At 41.4% G+C, this 21,278-nt stretch overlaps 1 protein-coding gene across 2 annotated transcripts in view; it reads left to right on the forward strand.

The window, feature by feature from the left end:
* PTPN4 (protein tyrosine phosphatase non-receptor type 4) overlaps nucleotides 1-19,370 on the forward strand; it is a 216,263-nt gene extending 196,893 nt beyond the window's left edge. For both annotated transcript variants that reach the window (XM_075933064.1, XM_006137719.4), the window contains exons 26-27: nucleotides 9,955-10,090; nucleotides 12,049-19,370. In XM_075933064.1, coding sequence (XP_075789179.1) covers nucleotides 9,955-10,090; nucleotides 12,049-12,135 — 223 coding nt within the window. In that variant the 3' untranslated portion in view covers nucleotides 12,136-19,370. The remainder of the gene's footprint in view (nucleotides 1-9,954; nucleotides 10,091-12,048) is intronic.
* Nucleotides 19,371-21,278: the final 1,908 nt, after the last annotated feature.

Here is a 21,278-nt window from a genome sequence, read left to right on the forward strand (position 1 = left end):
TTAATGGGGGACAGCACATGTGCAGCCTACAGCTGCTATTACCAAAGTTCTCCGATCAGCAGCACAGGGATGCAAGCATAACTACAGTGACACATCCATAGGGGGACACAGCTTGAAGAACCATCATAACTGCACGAAGTGGCTAACTTCCTTTTTTCTGTTTTATCATCAAAGAGCAGTAACATGGGGAATTGAAAGTGAGTGTTAAGTAGGGTTGCCAGGTGTCTGGTTTTGAACCTTCTGTCAGGGAAACAAATTGAGAAAATACCGGACATATAAATGTCCGGTATTTTCTAATTAAATAAGGTTTATTATTATCATGAGTATCAGTACATAGTTGCATACTGCCTCGCTGCGTGAGCATGTCCACCAGCCAGACAGTACGCAACTACACAGTGTGGGGAAGAGGGGGCGAGGCCAGGGCGGGATGGAATCCCTGGGGCTGGACTCGCCCATGTGCCCCACCAGGGCACAGGATGGGCAGCACCCCGGGATCTGTGTGTGCTCGGGTCCCCCCCCTTTCTCCCCATCGATTGGTCCCTTACCCGCCAGCCCCGCTCCCTGCTGGCCGGTTCTTTCCTGGCCAGCCCTGCTTCCTGCCGGTCAATCCTTTCCCTCCCCAGTCCCCCCCGATCTCCCCTGGCCAGCCCTGCTCCCCGCTGGCTGGTTCCCCTCCCCTGGCCAGCCTCACTCCTCCTTGCCTCCCTCCCCAACATCTGAGATTGTGTGTCTGGTATTTTTTTGAAATCATCTGGTAACCCTAGTGCTAAGCTGAATTATAAGGGCTACTCATTGTGTCTTAGGGTTGGATACATTTTTTCTAATTTTCTAAAATAACTTAAATTTGTCTAATGAAGGATACAGTACAGGCAGTCCCCGGGTTACGCGGATCCGACTTATGTCGGACGGGGCTTTTCTCGCCCCAGAGCTTACGAACGGGGCTTTTCTTACGAACGGGGCTTACGAACGGGGCTTTTCTCGCCCCAGAGGACGCGGGCGGCGGGACCGCCCAGACGCGCCGCGGTCCCGCTGCCCGCATCCTCCGGGGCGAGAAATGCTGCTCCACGTCTCCCTGGTCTGCTTGGGTGGCACCCCCCAGCAGACCAGGGAGACGCGGAGCAAAGCTGCGGAGGACCCGGGCAGCGGGACGGCGGCGCATCTGGGCGGTCCCGCCGCCCGGGTCCTCCGCGGCTTTGCTCCGCGTCTCCCTGGTCTGCTGGGGCCCCCGGGCTTGTTCTTAAGTTGAATCTGTATGTAAGGTTTGTTCTTAAGTTGAATCTGTATGTAAATCGGAACTGGCATCCAGATTCAGCCGCTGCTGAAACTGACCAGTGGCTGACTACAGGAAGCCCGAAGCAGAGTTGCTCTGTCCCGGGCTTCCTGGAATCAGCCGCTGATCAGTTTCAGCAGTAGCTGACTTGGGGACGCCTGGGGTAGAGCAGCTGGGGTGCTGCCAGGATGGTCCCCGCAGCGCCCCAGCTGCTCTGTCCCAGGCGTTCAGATTCAGCCACTGTTGAAACTGATCAGCGGCTGATTCCAGGAAGCCCAGGGCAGAGCAACTCTGCTTCGGGCTTCCTGTAGTCAGCCGCTGGTCAGTTTCGGCAGCGGCTGAATCTGGACGCCAGTTCCGACTTACATACAGATTCAACTTAAGAACAAACCTACAGTCCCTATCTTGTACGTAACCCGGGGACTGCCTGTAAATCTTGGTACAGTGTATATCTATCTTGATAGGTGGAGCATAAAAATCCTGAGTATATTCCTAGCTGTTTAGTTCTGTTCAAATATGGTATTTTCATGCCATTTTCTGGACAACATTATAAAAGAACATGCTAACATTTTTAGAGTAATATAATTCTGAATTGTATATAAAAATAAAATGGATTAAGGTAAGTTACTGTTTGTTAATGTGTGGTTATAAGATTCAATTTGCTTAAAAGCAAACATTTTCACCTTAGAATGAACCCTTCAAACTGTATCAGTTAATATACATATGACACAAATATGAGTTCCCAATCATATTGATAAATGGAAAACACTGGTTCCCCTATAATACCAAATGTATTCTTTGTGATTTGTCTTAATATGAAACGTCTTAATTTAAAACAACATTTTTTATCATGCTTAAAGAGTAAATTGCCTCAGTTTCTGAGATCTGCTAACTCTGGAAAAGTGTGTACACGTGCCTAAAGAAATTTAAAGTGTGCCTTTTTGGTTTTAATTTTTAATAAATATCCTTTTTGTAGGACTTCTCACTATTTTGCCACTTGGGAACTTACATGTTTCAGTTTCCCTTTTATTAAAATACATTGATAGTAGCTTTTTATGTAGACACATCCCTAAAGCCTTTCAGTGTACACAAGCAGGATATTGCTAATGCTTACCTTTTGAAGCAGAGATTCCTAGTAGAAGACTATTTTATTTAAACATTTTGTCACCAAATTTTGGTTTTCACATGTCCTATTTATTATCTCTGCCAGAAATGTTTCATGACTAAAACAGTGGACTGGGGCTGACAAAACTATGCCATTTCTTCATAGGTACAGGCAGAATCGTGTTTCAATGTGCTAGATTATGCATTGTTTTTACAAATCAAGGCTTTCTGCTGGCTTCTTTGCTTCTTTAAGAGCAATGTTCAGTGCAGAATGGATTGGAGGGGACCAAGAGTGGCATGCCATCCCTTGACACTGTCTTGCAAGCCAGTTCCAGCAAGTGTAGGGACATTTAATGCCATCTAAGCAGCAGAAAATGGAACACAGAATCTGACTCTTTATCTTCAGTTCTTCAATATTACAAATTGTAATCTCAGTGGGGAATTCACTTCTGATGCCCTGCTATGTGACTATGGTGTTAAATAAGTCCTTAGTGATTGTCTAAATAACATAATACCACACAGAGTAGTCATGGATTTTTAGACATCTGCTCTGACCAGCCAAAATTTGTCCTCAGCAGTTGCTGGCCTCCAAAGAGACAGCTGTTTGTTAAGCAGTGACAGATGCTCTGGCCTCTGTTTCAAGTTATATGTGCATAGAAGCAGCAGCATGGTGTTAATTTCAGCATCATCAGCTACCCAAGCTTGCCAGCTTCACAGGGTTAATTGAAGACTGCACTTGTTCAGTTATCATATACAGCAGTCGAGCTAATTGGGACTGATGTTGCCTTAATTTGGGACAGAAGTCACTCAGTAAAAAGCTTTTAATGGGGTATTGTGGACTGAAGGTACCCTCTCTCTGCCTGACAATTCTGAAATAGGCCATTAACTGGGGTAAAGAAAGAAAGTTGTTGTTAGGCTTGATGGTCCTTTCAAAAGAAATAATTTGGAGGGAACTTCCTGTTTGAACTTGAAGATTTTGTTCTCAGCAAAATAATATTGAATGTTCTTCTTCTGGTAGTCCCCGTGGGTGCTCCACATCTGGTGTCGGGCTGGTCCCAGCGCCATGAATCGGAGCTTGCCAGAGCTGTGTTTGGCCGGACCGCTCATGCTCTAGCCGGTTTCGCGCCTTTCATGTGCCGCGCGCGGTCCGGTGCCCGCCAGTTTCCTCTAATCTGCCCCTGGTCACGGACGGAGCTCCCCTTCCTCTCCTCAGGCTTCCTGAGGGAAAGTTCAAAACGATTTAAACTTCTGTTTTTTTCACTACATTTCAAGTTCATTAATGTGTTCCTGATTTTAAGTTAATACCTTTATAGAGTTATCAGCTGTTTATACTTATATTTGAAGGTTTCAGCTGTCTCCGCCGCGCAGCTCTCAGAGCCGTGGCTCTGGCAAAAAAAAAAAAAAAAAAAAAAAAAGAGAGAGAGAGGCATCATAATGATAGCAAAAGAAACAGTTACCATTTTTATATAGTTATATTGTTGCCTTCTACAGACGTTTTCCTGTTACAACTCCTACTTTCAAAAAAAAAAAAAAAAAAAAAAAAAAAAAAAAAAAAAAAAAAAAAAGTAAGAAGAGTTACATTGTTACCCGGCTAGCTCCGCTTGAGCTAAGTTCAGTAGTTCTCGGACCCTTTATTCAAACATAGTTATATACACATACACGTAAAGGGGGAGAGGAGAACAAGACTCAAATAATAAAATAGGCTTAGTTACAATTCCTAAAGGAGAGAGAAAGGGGCAGTCGGTGAAATGAGAGTAAACCCCCTTCAGACAGCTGGTATGCTGGGCTCCCCCGCAGGGACTCAATGCCTGTCTCTGACGGACATTCGGCTTATGTCCGCTGCCTTGGGGAGGCACATATCCCCAAAAAATGTAGTCACTGTGCAAAGCTCACGACAAGAGCCCGCATGGAGCGGGAAAGACGGCTGAAGGAGATCCTCTTTGATAAGGCTCTCCTGCCTCCCAGCGCTCCAGGCTCCTCCGCATTGGACCCGACCGAATGTCTTCCCCTAAGAGGAAGAAAGCCTCTCTTGCTCGTTCCCTGCAGATTGCCCCACAGCAGCGGGTGAGCGCAGGTGATAAGCCGGGCACTTCAACTTTAAAGACAGCCCGTGCTCACAGGGAGCTGTCTTCAGCACCCCCTGCACCCATTGTACCCAGCACTGAACAAATGACTCTGTCAGCACAGCCACCTGACCCTCCAAGCTTGCAGCCTGCAATCTCTGAGCAGCTAGAAGCAGCTTCTACTAGTGCAGCACCAAGGACAAACATCTATGAAATTTCCCTCTCCCCCTCCCCGGTGTCCCCTCCAGAGCCATCGCCTCACTCCTCCACGTCTGCACACCATGCAGCGGGGCGTAAGGAGCATCATAGGCAAAGCTTATCCTCTCGCCACCATCACTATAGGGAATGTAGCTGCTCACATTATAGATATTCCAGATGTCAATCCCCGTCAAGGCGATTCCATTCCCCAACTCGCGTGCCACACAGCACTTACTATGTCAGGCACGGCACCGTGGGATCCTCTAGATGTTCATCACCTGCAGCCTCTGATCGACATTCCATGCATTACCATAGATCCTATTACTATGGGTCACACCATCACAGCCGCTCGCGATCTCGCTGCAGATCACCATGCTCCTGTCGATCGACCAGCCCGCGCTTGATGCATTCTGAACTTCGGAATCAATCTCTGCCCCAACCTACGTTACCACCACGCTTCCCACCGCCTCATCCACAATCAGACATGGAAGAGGGCCAGCTCTCCGAAACGGAACCGGATATGTCTCCTAGTGTTCGCTCTTCCGCGCTCGCGCTGGGAGAAGCAGTAACCTTGGCCGAGACATCACCCCTAGATGATCTTAAAGAGTTCCAAGACCTCTTTAAACGAGTGGCGCAATCTCAGGAGGTACAACTCACGGAGGCTGGGGTGAAACGGCATAAGCTGTTTAAGAACTTACATCCTAAACATCAATGGAAGATCGCCCTTCCTATAGATGAGGCTATCATGGAGGTAGCTGAGGAGATTTTGCAGACACCAACATCTATACTACCTATGAATAAAAGGGCGGACAAAAAATATTTCATCCCCTCCAAAGGCCTAGACTTTCTTTTCAATCACCGACAGCCTAATTCTTTAATAGTAGATGCTGTCCGCCACAAAGCTAAGACGCCCCATTTTAAGACCTCCCTCCCGGAGAAGGACTCTAAAAAATAGGACTTATTCGGCCGTAAGATATATTCTTCCGCAACCTTCTCCGAATCGCCAACTACGCGGCCCTCCTATCAAACCACAACTTTGATAACTATTCAAGCTTCCGGATCTGATGCAACACCTTCCCGACTGCAAGAAACCTCTTTTAAAGGCTATTGTCCAGGAGGGGTATACCGCGTGTAGAACATCACTTCAAATCGCTGCAGACATAGCGGATACGGCTGCACGAGCCATGGCGACGGGCATCGCCATGCGGAGAGCCTCCTGGCTCCTGTCAGCAGAGCCCCTCGAGAATTGCAGTCCAAGGTCGAAGATCTGCCATTTGATCGACAGAAGCTGTTTGCCTCCACGACCGATGAGATTCTACATTCAGGAAAGGACTCTCGTACTACCCTCCAAACCTTGGGCATGTACACCCCTCGGTTCAAGTGTAAACAATACTACCTCTTCCAAAGTAGGTACGACTCTTCATCCTTCAAACAGCAACAACGCGGACCTGACCAGTCCAGATTTAGACAGCGCAAGCGACAGCAACAGAATCGAACATCTGCTCGGCCTGCTTCTAAGCAGCAGGTTTGACTCCCATGTCAAGGACTCGAACAAGTCTCTCATTGTCATCACACAGAAGCCTGCAAACAACCTCTTCCATCATCGGCTGAGGCCATACCATCATCAGTGGGCCAGCATTACCTCGGACCGATGGGTCTTGGAAGTGATATCATCAGGCCTCACGATCCCCTTTACCTCAGTTCCCCCCACTACCCCACCCACCCTGTCCCTTTTCAGGGACCCATCTCATGGGGTCGCTCTTCAACACGAGGTCTACCACCTTCTACAGATCGGGGCCATAGAATGAGTACCTGCGGAGTTCCGGGGGAAAGGCTTCTACTCCAGGTATTTTCTAGTCCCCAAGAAGTCCGGGGGGGTGGAGGCCTATCCTCAACCTGAGAGGCCTCAATCGCTACATTCGAAAGCAGCACTTCAAGATGACCACGCTGGCCAAGATCATACCGGCGCTAAACAAGGGAGACCGGTTCGCAGTCCTAGATTTACCGGACGCATACTTTCATATCACGATGCACGTAGTGCACAGACATTTTCTTCGGTTCGTAGTGGGAGACGAGCACTTCCAATACAGGGTGCTCCCTTTCGGCCTGGTATCGGCCCCGAGAGTGTTCTCAAAGACACTAACAGTGGTGGCCGCCCATCTACGCAAAACAGGGGTCTCAATTTTCCCGTATCTCGACGACTGCCTCATCAAGGGTCACACGCAGTCGGAAACACATTACACGGTAGCCGCAACGCGGGATCTATTTGACTCCCTCGGCCTCATTGTAAACATGCAAAAATCGCGTCTGCAACCGACACAAACTCTAACCTTCATAGGAGCCCGACTCGACTCTCTCTCAGAGTGAGCTCATCTTCCGGTCGAGCGCTTCCAAGTCATAAAGGACTTAATAGGCACAGTCTTACAAGCTCCAACACTCCCAGTACGGGTATATTTGCAGCTCCTAGGCCATGTGGCAGCCACTACGATCATCGTGCGGCATGCAAGGTTGCATTTGCAGTGCCTGCAGCATTGGTTGAGCACGGTGTACAACCCCGTCAGACACAACACCCGAAAACTCATGGCTCTACCCGTACATGTAAAGAAGTCCCTCCATTGGTGGGCCAACCCCAACAATATGTTGTCAGGAGTCCCCTTCCATGCGACACAACCGTCAAAGGAGCTAACAACAGACGCTTCTCTCGTGGGATGGGGTGCTCACATCGGCACGGAAACAGCTCAGAGCCGCTGGTCCTCATTGGAATGGATGTTACATATCAACCTTCTCGAGTTGCGGGCGGTGTTCCATGCCTGCAGACAGTTCAGGACGCATATAAGAGGCACGACAACCAGAATTCTCACCGACAACATCGTCGTGATGTATTACGTGAACAGACAAGGAGGCGCCCGGTCCCTCTGCGCGGAGGCAGTCCGCTTATGGACGTAGTTCATTCGAAACGACATCATTATAGTCGCATCATACTTACCCGGTGCGAACAACACCATCACGGATGCATTGAGCAGATACTTTCATCACGATCACGAGTGTGTGGTCAGTACGGAAGTCCTCCTACCTCTTTTCCGTCGCTGGGGCTGTCCGATGATAGATCTCTTCGCCACTCGGGCCAACAGGAAATGCGCAGCATACTGTTCCAGAGCAGGAGCAGGCACTGGTTCCCTGGGAGATGCCTTTCTCCGACACTGGAGAACATCATGGTTATATGCATTCCCCCGTTGTGCTCATTCCCAGAGTGCTCGAGAAGATCCTCATGGATAAGGCGAGAGTCTTACTCATAGCTCCGGCCTGGCCCAGACAGCCATGGTACTCAACTCTCCTGCAGCTGTCCACGCGACCACCATACAGCTTCCCGCATCAACCGGACCTCCTGACGCAGCAGAACGGCGCCCTTCTGCATCCGAAGTTGAACACTCTGCATCTAACTGCATGGATGATAGATGGTTCAGCGCGTCCGAGAGTCTTTGCTCGGACCAGGTGAAATGGGTATTGCTGCATAGCAGGAAAGACTCTACCAGGAAAACCTACCTGTCCAAATGGTCTAGGTTCACACGTTGGTGTGTTCCAAAGGGCCTAAACCCTTTTCTCTCACCACCGCATGTCCTCTTGGACTATATCCTTCAGTTACAGGTTGCCGGGCTCTCCATATCATCACTCAGAGTTCATGTAGCAGCAATTGCGGACTTTCACGCCCCGGTAGAGGGCAGGTCAATCTTTTCTCACCCCATGGTCAGAAGATTTCTTAAAGGCCTGACTAACCTTAATCCACCTAGCAGGCCCCCACCACCTGCATGGAGCCTAGACCTTGTGTTGGACACCCTGACGCGTCCTCCCTTTGAACCCTTGGCGACGGTACCCTAGCCTATACTGGCAATGAAAGTACTCTTCCTCTTGGCCGTAACATCAGTGCGTAGGGTCAGCGAGCTGGCAGCACTAATGGCATTTGCCCCCCTATACAGTATTTAGTAAGGAATCTGTAACATTGAGATCTCATCCGGCTTTCCTACCTAAGGTCTGCACAGAATTTCATATTAATGAGCCAATCGTTTTGCCATGCTTCTATCCAAAGCCTCACATCTCTCAGCGGGATGCGCTCCTGCATACCCTGGACGTCTGTCGGGCATTGGCATTCTATATAGATAGAACCCGCAACATCTGGAAAACAGATTGCCTTATTATTTCGGCGTCAGGCTGCTTTAAGGGCCAATCCCTCTCGGCCCAGCATATTTCGAAACTCGTCGTCTCCTGCATTACCACCTGTTACACCATTCGCGACAAGCCACTCCCATCGCAGCCAAGGGCCCACTCGACGCGAGCAGTGGCGACGTCAGCAGCATTCGTTAGGGGAGTTCCTTTACGCGACATCTGCTGGGCAGCCACTTGGTCTTCCAATACCACATTTTCAAGGCACTATGCAATCACGTAGCACCTAGCTTCCGATTCAGCAGTGGCTCTAGCAGTACTCCCTAGCCACCAAAATCGTGATTCTACAGCCCACGTCTAACTCAGATTAGTGCTCTGGAGTCACCAGACATGCAGCACCCACGGGGACTACCCGAAGAAGAAAAAGAAGTTACTCACTTTCGTGCAGTAACGATGGTTCTTCGAGGTGTGTCCCCCGTGGGTGCTCCACGACCCGCCCTCCTCCCCGCTACGGAATCTCCTCTGTTTCTGTCTTGCAGAGGGGCAGTGAGAGGAAACTGGCGGGCGCCGGACTGCGCGCGGCACATGAAAGGCGCGAAACCGACTCGAGCATGCGCAGTCCGGCCGAACACAGCTCTGGCAAGCTCCGATTCGTGGCGCCGGGACCAGCCCGACACCAGACATGGAGCACCCACAGGGACACACCTCGAAGAACCATCGTTACTGCACGGAAGTGAGTAACTTCTTTTTATGCAGGACTTTTGAGCTCTTATGATGAGCTGAATATCTCTCCAGCCATTGAGAATTTTGGTAACCCCCTAAAAATAGATTGATCATTTACACTGCAGCAAAATATCTTGATATTTTTCAAGGAAGAGAAAGAAATGCATGGAAAACTTATTCAAGAAGATAAGAAATCCATCAAATGCTATGAAAATTTTCTACCGTGTTTTCCTATCCAGGAAAGACAGAGTGTGTCCACTGTTATTCAGAAACACTGTTCTTATAGTAGAATATCATCAGTAGCCCTCAATTGAAACAATCATACATTTCTCTTGAGTATATTTAGGTATTGAAGATTTAAATGTTAATTTTTTGTAACATTTTAAAAAGGAGAGAATTCAAAGGTGTTTATTGAAATGACACATTTTTCTTTTCTAGTGCTGGGATTGGACGGACAGGAGTTCTTATCACTATGGAAACAGCGATGTGTCTCATTGAGTGCAATCAGCCTGTTTATCCATTAGATATTGTGAGAACAATGAGAGATCAAAGGGCCATGATGATCCAAACACCCGTGAGTATCATATTTATAGAAAAGTAGTCTCATGTTACACCGTAGTTTCATTCTCACTGAAAACAGTAACAAGTGCTGGATTTTTTTGAAAGAGTGCAGCTTAACTAAGCATGCTATGGCCTTGGTCCATTGAGAACAATAAGATATCTCAGGCATTTTGAAAGTGTGTGATTTTTCATGAGTTTCTCTGCAACAGCTACTGCTGACAGACATACTTTTTCAATAATGAAAATAAATGGCAAAAATCTCTGTTCGTTCTAAGCATTTTGTTTTAGAAGCAGTCTGTTGCACCAGATCTGCTCAATGAAGGGAGAGAGTAGGGAGGTGAAACTAGAGGTGTGGGAAGGGAAGGTGACAAAAATGAGCAAAATATTGTAGCATGTGTGAAGGGAAATGGAGAAAGTACCAGGAAACAGGAGTTTGGATGAGATGAATTACAAGGGAAGCTGGATGATACAATCCAGCTGTGTAATTCTGCTCTGGCATTACATAAAACAACTTGAACTCCGCCCTAGAGTGACACAATAGAGAGACTGAACAGAAGAAATCTAATGTGTCTTAAAAAATTAATTTAATCTAAATTGGGAACATAAAGTATTTCATAGTATCATAAGAGGACACATCATAAAGTGATTTTGGATGCCTTATCTATCTGTTTCCATATCTTAGCATGTTTGGGTTTTCTTAGGTATATAATGCTTGGTTTGGGGATAATTGCAACATCCTATAATGTACTTTAGCCTAAATTACTGATATGTATTCTCTACTTTACTCTATTTTAAGGTAATTTTTGTTTGGGGAATAGATTGAGAATCTGTTTAAGAGCTTTCATTTGTAACGTAAGTTACATCTGACAGCTGTTCATAGTTGAGCTTAATAGACATAAACAAAATTTCAGTGAAATGCTTCCTTTTAACTATTACATCAGCAGTATAGCAGACTAAATAAGATTCATTGTTTTACTCAAGGACAGCATAAACTCTGCATGTCGTCATTGTTTCCTTAGACTTTTTCCTCCTACCTTTGCAATTCCGGATTGATACATGCACTTTCCACAAGGTGGCACTATGCCATGTTCATGCTTTCCAAGTAGTAAGTGAAAAGAACTAAGAGTTGATTTTCTAGTGAGATCTTCAAACAGAAAAACAGCAAAATATACTGATATATATAAATCTAGCTATACTGATACACTTGTAATGAACAATAAACAATTAACATTTTAAATCTACATAACTAGATCTATCATCTGTTCAACAACCAGGCCTAGATAAAAATGGTTTAAGACACTGCAAAGATAAAAATACTAACTTTTCAGTAATACATATTGTTATACGGCAATTGTTATATCTGTGAAACTTTGAAAGATAATGGCCGTATTTTATAGCCTGATCTGGAGTATTGTTTTGCATTTTTTTGTTTAGTTGAGACATGGTTTTAGTAACTTGTATCTCAAGAACCGCTGTAGTTGAAAATTGAATGTGGTAGAAATTAAGAAGCCAGGATTCTAGCTTTGATATAAAGCACTGGTTTCTTTTTCTAGAAGTTTTGAGATGTGAGCAACTAATGTCAAAATCAATATAATGAGGAAATAAACACCTAAGTGGTTTAAATACAATATTTCTTAAAATATTAGAGGTAGAAAAACCTAAACTAGTTAAACCATTGGGTTGGAGTGAAACTTTGAATTAGTTATAATTTAAATGAGTGATGTTAAAATTTGTGGATGTGATTTTTTTTTTCTTTCAGTAAAATACAGTCTGTTCCATCTTTTGCTTTTCTTTCTTAGGATAACTTCACTATAGTTTTGTTTGTCTAAGCACACTCCTCAATGCAGATATTTAGCAAAGTACTGCTTTTGATGAGGCACAATTCTGCCCTGTCAAGATAGGATGGGTCATCTAACTTACATGATTAAATTATGTTTCTTCCTCAATTAACTTAATCAACTTTCTTTTCAGAGTCAATACAGATTTGTTTGCGAAGCTATTTTGAAGGTCTACGAAGAAGGATTTGTTAAACCTTTAAAGACATCGCTGCATAAATAAGAGTACAAGGGCTAGGATTCATATTGAAGTATCCTGTCCTCTATAAAAAAAAAAAACTGGCACTGTTCATTGTGCCATAACTCTGCTTGCAGGAAATGGCATCAGAGAACAATGAAGAATTGACAAAGGACTTTGAAAACTTCAGCACTGTTGCACTTTATGTTGAAACAAAAATCAATCTCAAAAACTCTATTACTTACATGTGTTTGAAGACTCAATTATTTTCACGCTTTGCTCCGAACAAACCATAAATTGAATGAACTGAGTGTGTTCAGGGTAAATTATGAGATCTCATTGTAGTGCCATATGCTCCCCCTTCTGGTTGAATTGCTACAAACAAGGCTTGGAATTACTTCACTCTGGTATACAACTGCATCTTTTAAAAACATAACAAAAACCTACACTAAGCCATGGCCTCTTCCAGTGCTAGATTTATTTACTGTGTATGGATCCTCACTTTTGTTTCTTAAAACATCAGCAATATTGCCAATATTAGATAGGGAGACACTGCCTACTGATGCAGCACACTTTGCTCTTTACCCCTATTAGGGACTAGCTGGTTATTACAGGAAAACTGGAATCTTAACCCAGCAGTAGCTGCGTAATGGCCACTTACCAGCATCTTGTAAAATATAAACTGCATTTATTTGAACTAATGGCACAGTTTATTTCTGTGTCATAACACTGGTGTATTCCAAATCATGTGACTTAAGATTACATAATGGGAACTAGTGCATGCATTGCGTCTTAACCCCTTAAGTGCCTTGAGACTTACAGTGTATGTCTAATGAAAAGGCACTCACATGACCCTATGGGGGAGATATTATCCCGTCATATTTATTTTAATGGGTTCATATTTTAAAACATGGCCCTTGGTGCTTTGAATATGGTACTTCAAGGGGTCACAGAATACCATTCCCTTTTTTCCTTATGCAAATACCTGCATACTACTGTGGGTAGCAATTGCACCTCTGCCTACTTAATGTGTGAGCATTGTTTGCTGCTGTGAAATTATATGGAAATCCTAACACATTCCTTTCAATTGGTAATTTATTAGCAACAGATACTGAAAAAGTAGGTTGTTAGAACTTGTTTTACCCTACCATTGAGAAAATCTGTCTCATTTAATTAAATTATAACTTTTTAATAGCACTGATATTTAAGCTTAAACTTACCATCAAGTGTGATTAATTCCTTTTTCATTATCTGATAACCATTTATTTTTCTAAGGCCTCATCAGTTGATTTCAAGCCATGTTCGTACTGGACTTCTTAATTATTATTATTATTATTACTACTACTAAAGTAAGGAATAAAACACTGTCAGATTGCCCCAAAACTTTATTTTAATCTCTTAATGACCCCGGTCATTTTTTCTGTTATCCTTGTATAAAATTAAATTGTTCCATTTTGTGTGTGTTGTTTCTTATTTAAGTCATTAGCATATTTTGTAATGAGCAGTTTGTCTGTTTGATACAGTATCTGAGCTCATTGTAAGCATGTGTATATCTTGTCCCTTTTAAATATTTTTTCTGGTTTGGGAGAAACCAACTGATAAGCAAGGTGTCTAGCTTAATAAAGGGGTTCAGTCACTTTTTTGACTACCCTGAAAAACCTAACTTTACATGCCCAGTATTTAAGAGGTTTGTTGTTTTATTGTTTCCTGGAAATTATCTATTTGATTTTAATTAGCTATATAAAGTGTAGAATTAAGAGATAAAAGTTCCAGACTGAGAGAATTTAAATATTGTAACATTCTTTTATTTAATATGCTCTCTTCTGTGCTCATTTAGAAGAGACCGCAGTTATAAAATATTTTAAAAAACAATTCAGGTTAATTGAGGTCCTGGTTTATGAATTTGTAAACACCAAGAATCATGATGCCAAATAGAGACATAGAGTTTTAAATATTTTTAGAAATGAAAAGAGCATAATGAATATTAGGTGGGCTATAGCCCTTATTTACAAAGAAATTCTGCTATGTATATTTCTAGAGTTGACATTCAAATCAATATTATCATCCCCCTGTGAACAGGTTTATCTATTTCAACATTCAGCGTAAACTACTACTGCCAGGTAACTGACAATATGCCTAGAGAAATTAATGTGGACAGGTAGTAATTTTATCCAAGTTTAAATTGAGGATTTATTAATCAGAATGGATTGCCAAGAACATTCTCCTTCAGTTTATATCCTCCAGCCTGTAGGATTGCCATCTGTATTTGCTGTACTACTTGTAATCCTGATAGGTGCTCTGTACCTCAGAAGGAGGCACTCAGCACCTTGTAGGATTGGAGCCTTTTGGTGCAGTTTCAGAAACTTTGCCGTTCTATCACTCAGGTAGCAAAAAAAGATTTGCAGTATAGGCTGTTGTTTTAACACCTCGGATGATGGCAGGAAGACATTTTCCATGGAAGTATTGAAAAAATCCCTGTCCTCAGTAGTCCATTTGTAGTCAACAGAACATGAAATCACAGGATGTCATCTTACACCTAGATACCTAAGTATGTGATAAAACACCTTTGAATATTAAGCCAAAAGTAGCTGTTCCTATTTTAATGGCCATACAAAATGAATACTTTATCTCAATTAGTGAGACTGAAAAATAATAGTAATAAACTGCTTTTAATCTTAGTTTTGTTTTAAGCGATCTGCAACAAAATTGTTACCCTAGCCTGTACTACTTTGGAAAGCTTTCAAGCTTTGAGTTCTACGTGGCAGCACTTTGAGTCATAATATTGGCTAGCTCGAAGGCTAATTTAACTAAGCACTTAATGTTTAAAAAATTAAATTTTAAAATATACATCTATTATATTAAGATATTTTATGTTCATAACCAAGTTGTAAGTGAAAATAATGGCATTTCCCTTTTTCATACTCTTACTGAGAGAAAGCAGGAATAAAGAATTAATAGTGACATTGTGTAATACTGGTATTTTACATATTTAAATATTCTTATGTAAGGTTGCCAAAGCAGTCTGAGTTCACAAGATCCATTTATACCACAATTGAGTGGAGTGTATATTATTGACTGTTTTATGTATTGATTTCAGATAGAGACAAGAATATAAGGTTTCTTAGAAGTCTTCATCTGCATTGACTTAAACTGATTTAGTGTACTGACCGGTTACAGTGGGGGGAAAAATTCAAAGTATCAGTATATTAGCTGAAATTACCAGTTTTACCAGTTGATAGACAAATGTGAGGGGGCTTTTTAGCTTTCTTAAAGGCACATATATGGTGACAATTAAGACTTTGTTGGGCAGCATTGAAAAGCATCAAAGCCCTTATTGCACCATAGAATGTTAGTTCCAAAAAAACGTCTACCTGTTGTGGTATGAATGGCCTTAAAATATTTTTCTATGTCTGCAAATAGTCAAAACTGTTAAATGTTTTACTTTGGGTTATGAAGAGCTGTATCATTAGCCTCAAAAGAAAAAAAAAAGCCTGTTTCATGCTGTACAAAATGTGAATGTATATTTCAGACATAATAATATACAAGTGGTTAGTGTTATGACTTGGATTTTATGGATAATTATTTTCATACCATTTGTTTAAAATAAAGTTGAGGTGGGAGGGGAAGAAAGGAAAAAGTGTTTAAAAAAAATTGTAACACTTCCATGATACTAATGCAGTTTTTTTTAAATCAAGTGGCTTTGGTTGTAAATAACAGCAATATTATGAGAGTTTGTGCCAATGTATAATGTTACAGATTTGGGGTTTTTTTCTTTTTGTTTTGGCTTCATGATTGAAAACTGCAATTGCCATTTTTTATTTCAAGTATCTTTGCTAAAGGATTTTTTTTTAATGCAGAAATTTAGGGCTCTTGAATTTTTTGAGTGTTTCGAGGGAAGAAGCATGATTTTTTTTGTTTGTTTTTGCTAAATATGAAGTAATATACAGCTATCTTCATGAAGCATTACAGAAATGTCAGCCAATCACTCTGAGAAGTAACTTTAGATAAGCCAGCCAAATGTGATTTATCAGCATTCAGTTATGTTGCATTTGGAGGCATTTTTTAGTGTTCAAGTACATTATTCTTAAGCAATAAAACTTACAACTATTATGCTCATTATTGCAAAATTTTCTGCCCCAGTCACTAATAACAGAAGTCTTGATTATTCAGACCCTTACACTTAGCATTAGGTCATGTTTCTTCCACGTTTCCACAAATTACAATTTGAAATTATTGTAGTTTACATGTCTCCTTCTGCAACAGCATTTTGATAGCATGTCTTATTCATTCTGCCATCCTCTATCACAAAAAACATTAAAAAAGCAGTTGAAGAGACCGAGAAAGATCTGCCGTGGAACCACGAAACTGTCACCTTCCCTTGAGAATGAGCATATAACTTTGCAAAACCCAAAGGAAGGCTAAAATGTTGCTGAACTGCTGCAGTTTCACCATGCAAGGAGACAGAAAGTAGAGAAGGTCATGCAGGAAGATGCTGTAGCCCCCTGGGTGCAGTGGAGTAGAATTGCTCGGTATTCCAGCTGTTACCATATGTATGAGGCACGGGAGTGTTCAATAGTAAAGGGACTTTGCAAGGGCATTTCCTCTCCGTCAGTGAAGTGTATGGATCCAACAGCTACAAACCTCCAAGTAGGGAGCAGGAAATCCAACCCGTGTGCTGTAGGAGAGCCAGCAGACCTGCTTGCAGGTGCCCCATGCCTTGGTTCTGAGGAGGCAATGAAAGATTCTGGTTTTACATTCAGATTTTGCAAAAACAATAAGGAGTCTTGTGGCACCTTAGAGACTTAACACTTCTTACTAGGGCATAAGCTTTTGTGGATAAAATCCACTTCATATTATCCTTGAAAGCTTATGCCCTAATAAATCTATTAGTCTCTAAGGTGCCACAGGACTCCCCATTTTTGCAGATACAGACTAACACAGCTACCCTTGTGAGACTATCCAAATTTTGTTTACCCCAAACTTTGTATACGTGACAGGAATTTTAGCCCCTAAAGTCACCTATGATTAAACATTTATAATCTCATGTACATCACAAATTCCAGGTCTCCGGTTTGCTATACATTATGTTGCATCAGAACAGCTATGTCAGCTTACCTGTGTCTTGCTCATTCCAGTACCTAACTTGTCTTTGAAACAAGTAAAGCCTTTCTTTTAAAATAGAAAAATAGGATCAGAGTGTTCATTTGTTTATATTCCATTGCTAGGGTCCAGTGCAAAAATCCAATAAATATATCCATTGTGTAAGGGAGTGTCTCATCTCATTTGTTGAAATTGCAAAGATAAGTATATTAATGGCAATAGGGAAGGTGTTAGGAGAGGAAAGGGATTTATTTGCTTTAATAAACCTATTTTATCCTATCTATATTGTTGCATTATTATTACAAACCAAAGCTGAAATTGTTGGGTTATTGGCTTGCAGAGGAGAGATGGCTAGGTTAGATGAAACATGCTAAATTCACCCCCATGAAGAACTTGTACAGACCTATTCACCACTGCAGAGGATTTTTTCCAATTTATGGGTTAAACTGGTGCATAGGCTTTAATCTGACCCTTGCAGGTTGGTGAATTTCACTCTCTGTGATCTGGGTGGAGAGAAATTGGAGAGGAATGAATCGTTGAATTCTTTTAAAAACAAGAGTGGTGGATATGTTGACGCTTCATCATGTTAAAATAAAATGTTCTGGTTATTTGCTTTTTTGGGCTAGTTGTTGAAAGAACACAAAAGAACCAAAATGCATCATTTTGTGTATTCCTCAACATTAGTTCTTGCTTCACAGACCTTGGCTGACAACTTTTGCTTGTTGCATTATTTCATATTTAGCAAGATTTAATATGTTTATGTTTCTTGAATCCTAAATAGTAGCACTTTATGTCATGCTTACTACTGACTGATCTATTGGACAAAATAAATTATGGGCTTGGAGAGAGAGGCTTAACTGATTTCTGTACAGAGTTGATTTGGATCGCACCCTGGTACAAATGCTTTACCGTTTTCTAACAGTTTTTGGCTTACTTCAAGTGCCTCTGGCACTATCAAACAAGTCTTAATAATTTGTAATCTCTGTTTTACTGTGTTATAATTTAAAGTCTGGTACTAAACACAAGGTGCAAAAACAAACTACAGGGTACTCTTGAACTCATCTCTGTTCTCTCTCAGCTAGCTACAAATAAGCTATGTTTACTGTAAGTATCTCTGCTTAGCATTATTTTAACATTTGGTGAATAACCTGGAAATCAGGTATTACTTTTTTTGTACTTGTGTTATAACTTATTTTGAGTTTTGATAACTAAAGATAAGTAGGTAATGCACAATAGTAAGATTTTAAAAGTTGTAACCCTTTTACTCCTAAGTAGTCTTGAAACATGAATGAAAGGATTCACAGTTTACATTAAGCTGTTTTGTTCTCTGTCTATTAATTAGAATATATCCACAAATAGCCCAGTGCAATTATCTCAGTATATTAGAACTCCACAGTAACAATCCATAATAACATCATCTTAACAAATAAGAACTAGGCTTTAATTTCCTATATCTACATGTAACTTTATTTCAGATAGCTCACTTATCAGTGATCTAGTTTTAACTAGTGAATTTGGCAAAGCTATTCTTGTGTGTTTTTCTGTAACAGGTGCTATGCTATGTGTGTAAATACAAAGGGGAAAAATCTTGTCTGGATTATATTCACATTCATTGGTGGCAGTATTTATTTGCAAATTACCTACAGTATAAGTTTGTTTTCTCTGCTGCAGCTTTGCATATGTCTGATTTCATTTGGGTTTCATACTGCTCAATGATTGACTATGAATGTGTAAGTAAATTATCCCCCCAGGGTTGAATAGCTCTTTTATTTATCCCAATTCTATTAAAATCTTTCTATTAATGTTTAAAAATGCTCTTCCCACAAGTAGATTTTTGCCTATGAATTTATGCAAATGCTCATTAGATAAACCTATTCAGAAAGCACATCATCTAGGTTGAGCACCTAGGATGCTCATTTGAAAAATAAACTTGAATTTGGTCAACACTGGACAATGTGAAAAGAAATTCAGCTTTTGTCACTGCAGCTACTATATGCTTTAAAGAGCCTTTTGTCCTCATTCTGGTAAAATGAAAGTTCTTGCCATTAATATGATACACTAACATTCTACAGAATACCAGCAGTTCCCAGTATAAATATGCTAGTTAACATTTAAGAAGTCTTGTTTTAGTCTTAAGAACAATTTCATTCTATTATGTGAAATAAATGCTGTTATACATATTTTGTGGATATATTTAATTTCAATTGACAAATAGTTGTCTAGGTACAAACTTGAAAATATATAGTTTACTTGTGAATCTTAATTGTTTAATTGCAAAATAAAGATGTGCTTTAGTATAAGTTTTTTTTTTTTGGAGATTTTCTACCTACTATACACATGGTTTTGACATGTCATTCCTGCATAAACTCTGTGTTTTTAACATGATGTAGTATTACCGCAAATACTGTTCTGCTTTAGTGTAGGTGAGGGGTTTTGTGTGTGAACTGTATGCTAGTAAAGATTCTAAATTAATGAAGGAAGTTTTCAGTCTATAGAACAAGTAGAAAGTTAATAGTGGAGGCAAAAATTTCTTCCATGCTTTCCAGACAACGTATGTACCTCAGTTTTACACTAGGGAGAACCAGACCTCTACCACTAAAACCATGGTATAACCTCATCTTGAATACCATGTACAGATGTGGTTGCCTCATCTCAAAAAAGATATATTGGCATTGGAAAAGGTTCAGAAAAAGGCAACAAAAATTATTAGAAGTTTGGAACGGGTCCCATATGAAGAGAGATTAAAAAGACTTGGACTTTAACCTTAGAAAAGAGGAGACTAAGGGGGGATATGATAGAGATCTATAAAATCATGATTGGCGTGGAAAAAGTAAATAAGGAAAAGTTATTTACTTATTCCGATAATATAAGAACTAGGGGTCACCAAATGAAATTAATAGGCAGCAGATTTAAAACAAACAAAAGGAAGTTTTTCTTCACTCAGAGCACAGTCAGCCTGTGGAACTCCTTGCCAGAGGATGTTGTGAAGACTAGGACTTTAACAGGGTTCAAAAAAGAGCTAGATAAATTCATGGAGGTTAGGTCCATCAATAGCTATTAGCCAGGATGGGTAGGAATGGTGTCCCTAGCCTCTTTCTCTGGAGGTGGGTGACAGAAGGGATCATGTGAGAATTACCTGTTATGTTCCCTTATCCTGTGGCAACTGGTATTGGCCACTGTTGGCAGACAGGATACTGGGCTGGATGGACTGTTGTTCTGACTCAGTATGGCTGTTCTTATGTTCTTATTCATCCTTTATATAAAGTATTCTGTGGGTTTTTTTTCAAGCTAAAACAATTAGTTTGTAGAGCTTACAGCCTGAAAAGATAAAATTTTGTAGGTGAAGAGATTATGGATGAAAACAATGACAAGTTCTTGATCGAAGTAAAAAACACTGTTGAAGGCATTTAGTGTTGGGGGAGTGGCATGAGATAATTTTAAATAATATTTTGTTTGAACTGGAATAGGGAGAGATGAGTGAGAAGGCTGGATAGTAGGAAGAGTAACTACTGGTCAATTCATTGACAAATGGTTTGAGGAGTGAATATAGTGAGGAAAGCAGATTTTAATTATATGACAGAGTAATCAGTGTTATGATTTAGCAAGAGGTTGGATGTGGAAGGGGAAAATTTAAATGTCATAAGATGGGAAAATGAAAACTGTAGTATTTGTCAGTGGTGATGGAGATTGGACACTAGGAGAGGCATTAGGAAGGGATTCAGTTTTGGGAGAGATTGAAAGGGGGGCTGGTGTTAGGAGGACATTGTCTTCTGTGAGATATGGCATGCCAAGATGTATGCCAGAGTGCAAATAGAGTAGCAGCTGTGTGGTCTAGATACCTGTGAGCTGAAAGCATTGTGTTTTTGCAAAGATGATGGATCAATCAATTGCTCTGCATTTATTGATGACTTGGGAACTACAGAGCAAAGTGAAATTGATTAGTTTCTCATGGGCTACGTCTAGACTGGCATGATTTTCCGGAAATGCTTTTAACGGAAGAGTTTTCCGTTAAAAGCATTTGCGGAAAAGAGCATCTAGATTGGCGCGGAGTTCGTGTTATAACGATGCGCTTTTGCGGAAAAGCGTCC

Source organism: Pelodiscus sinensis, chromosome 7, assembly GCF_049634645.1.
Source record: "Pelodiscus sinensis isolate JC-2024 chromosome 7, ASM4963464v1, whole genome shotgun sequence".
NCBI classification, from domain to species: Eukaryota; Metazoa; Chordata; order Testudines; family Trionychidae; genus Pelodiscus; species Pelodiscus sinensis.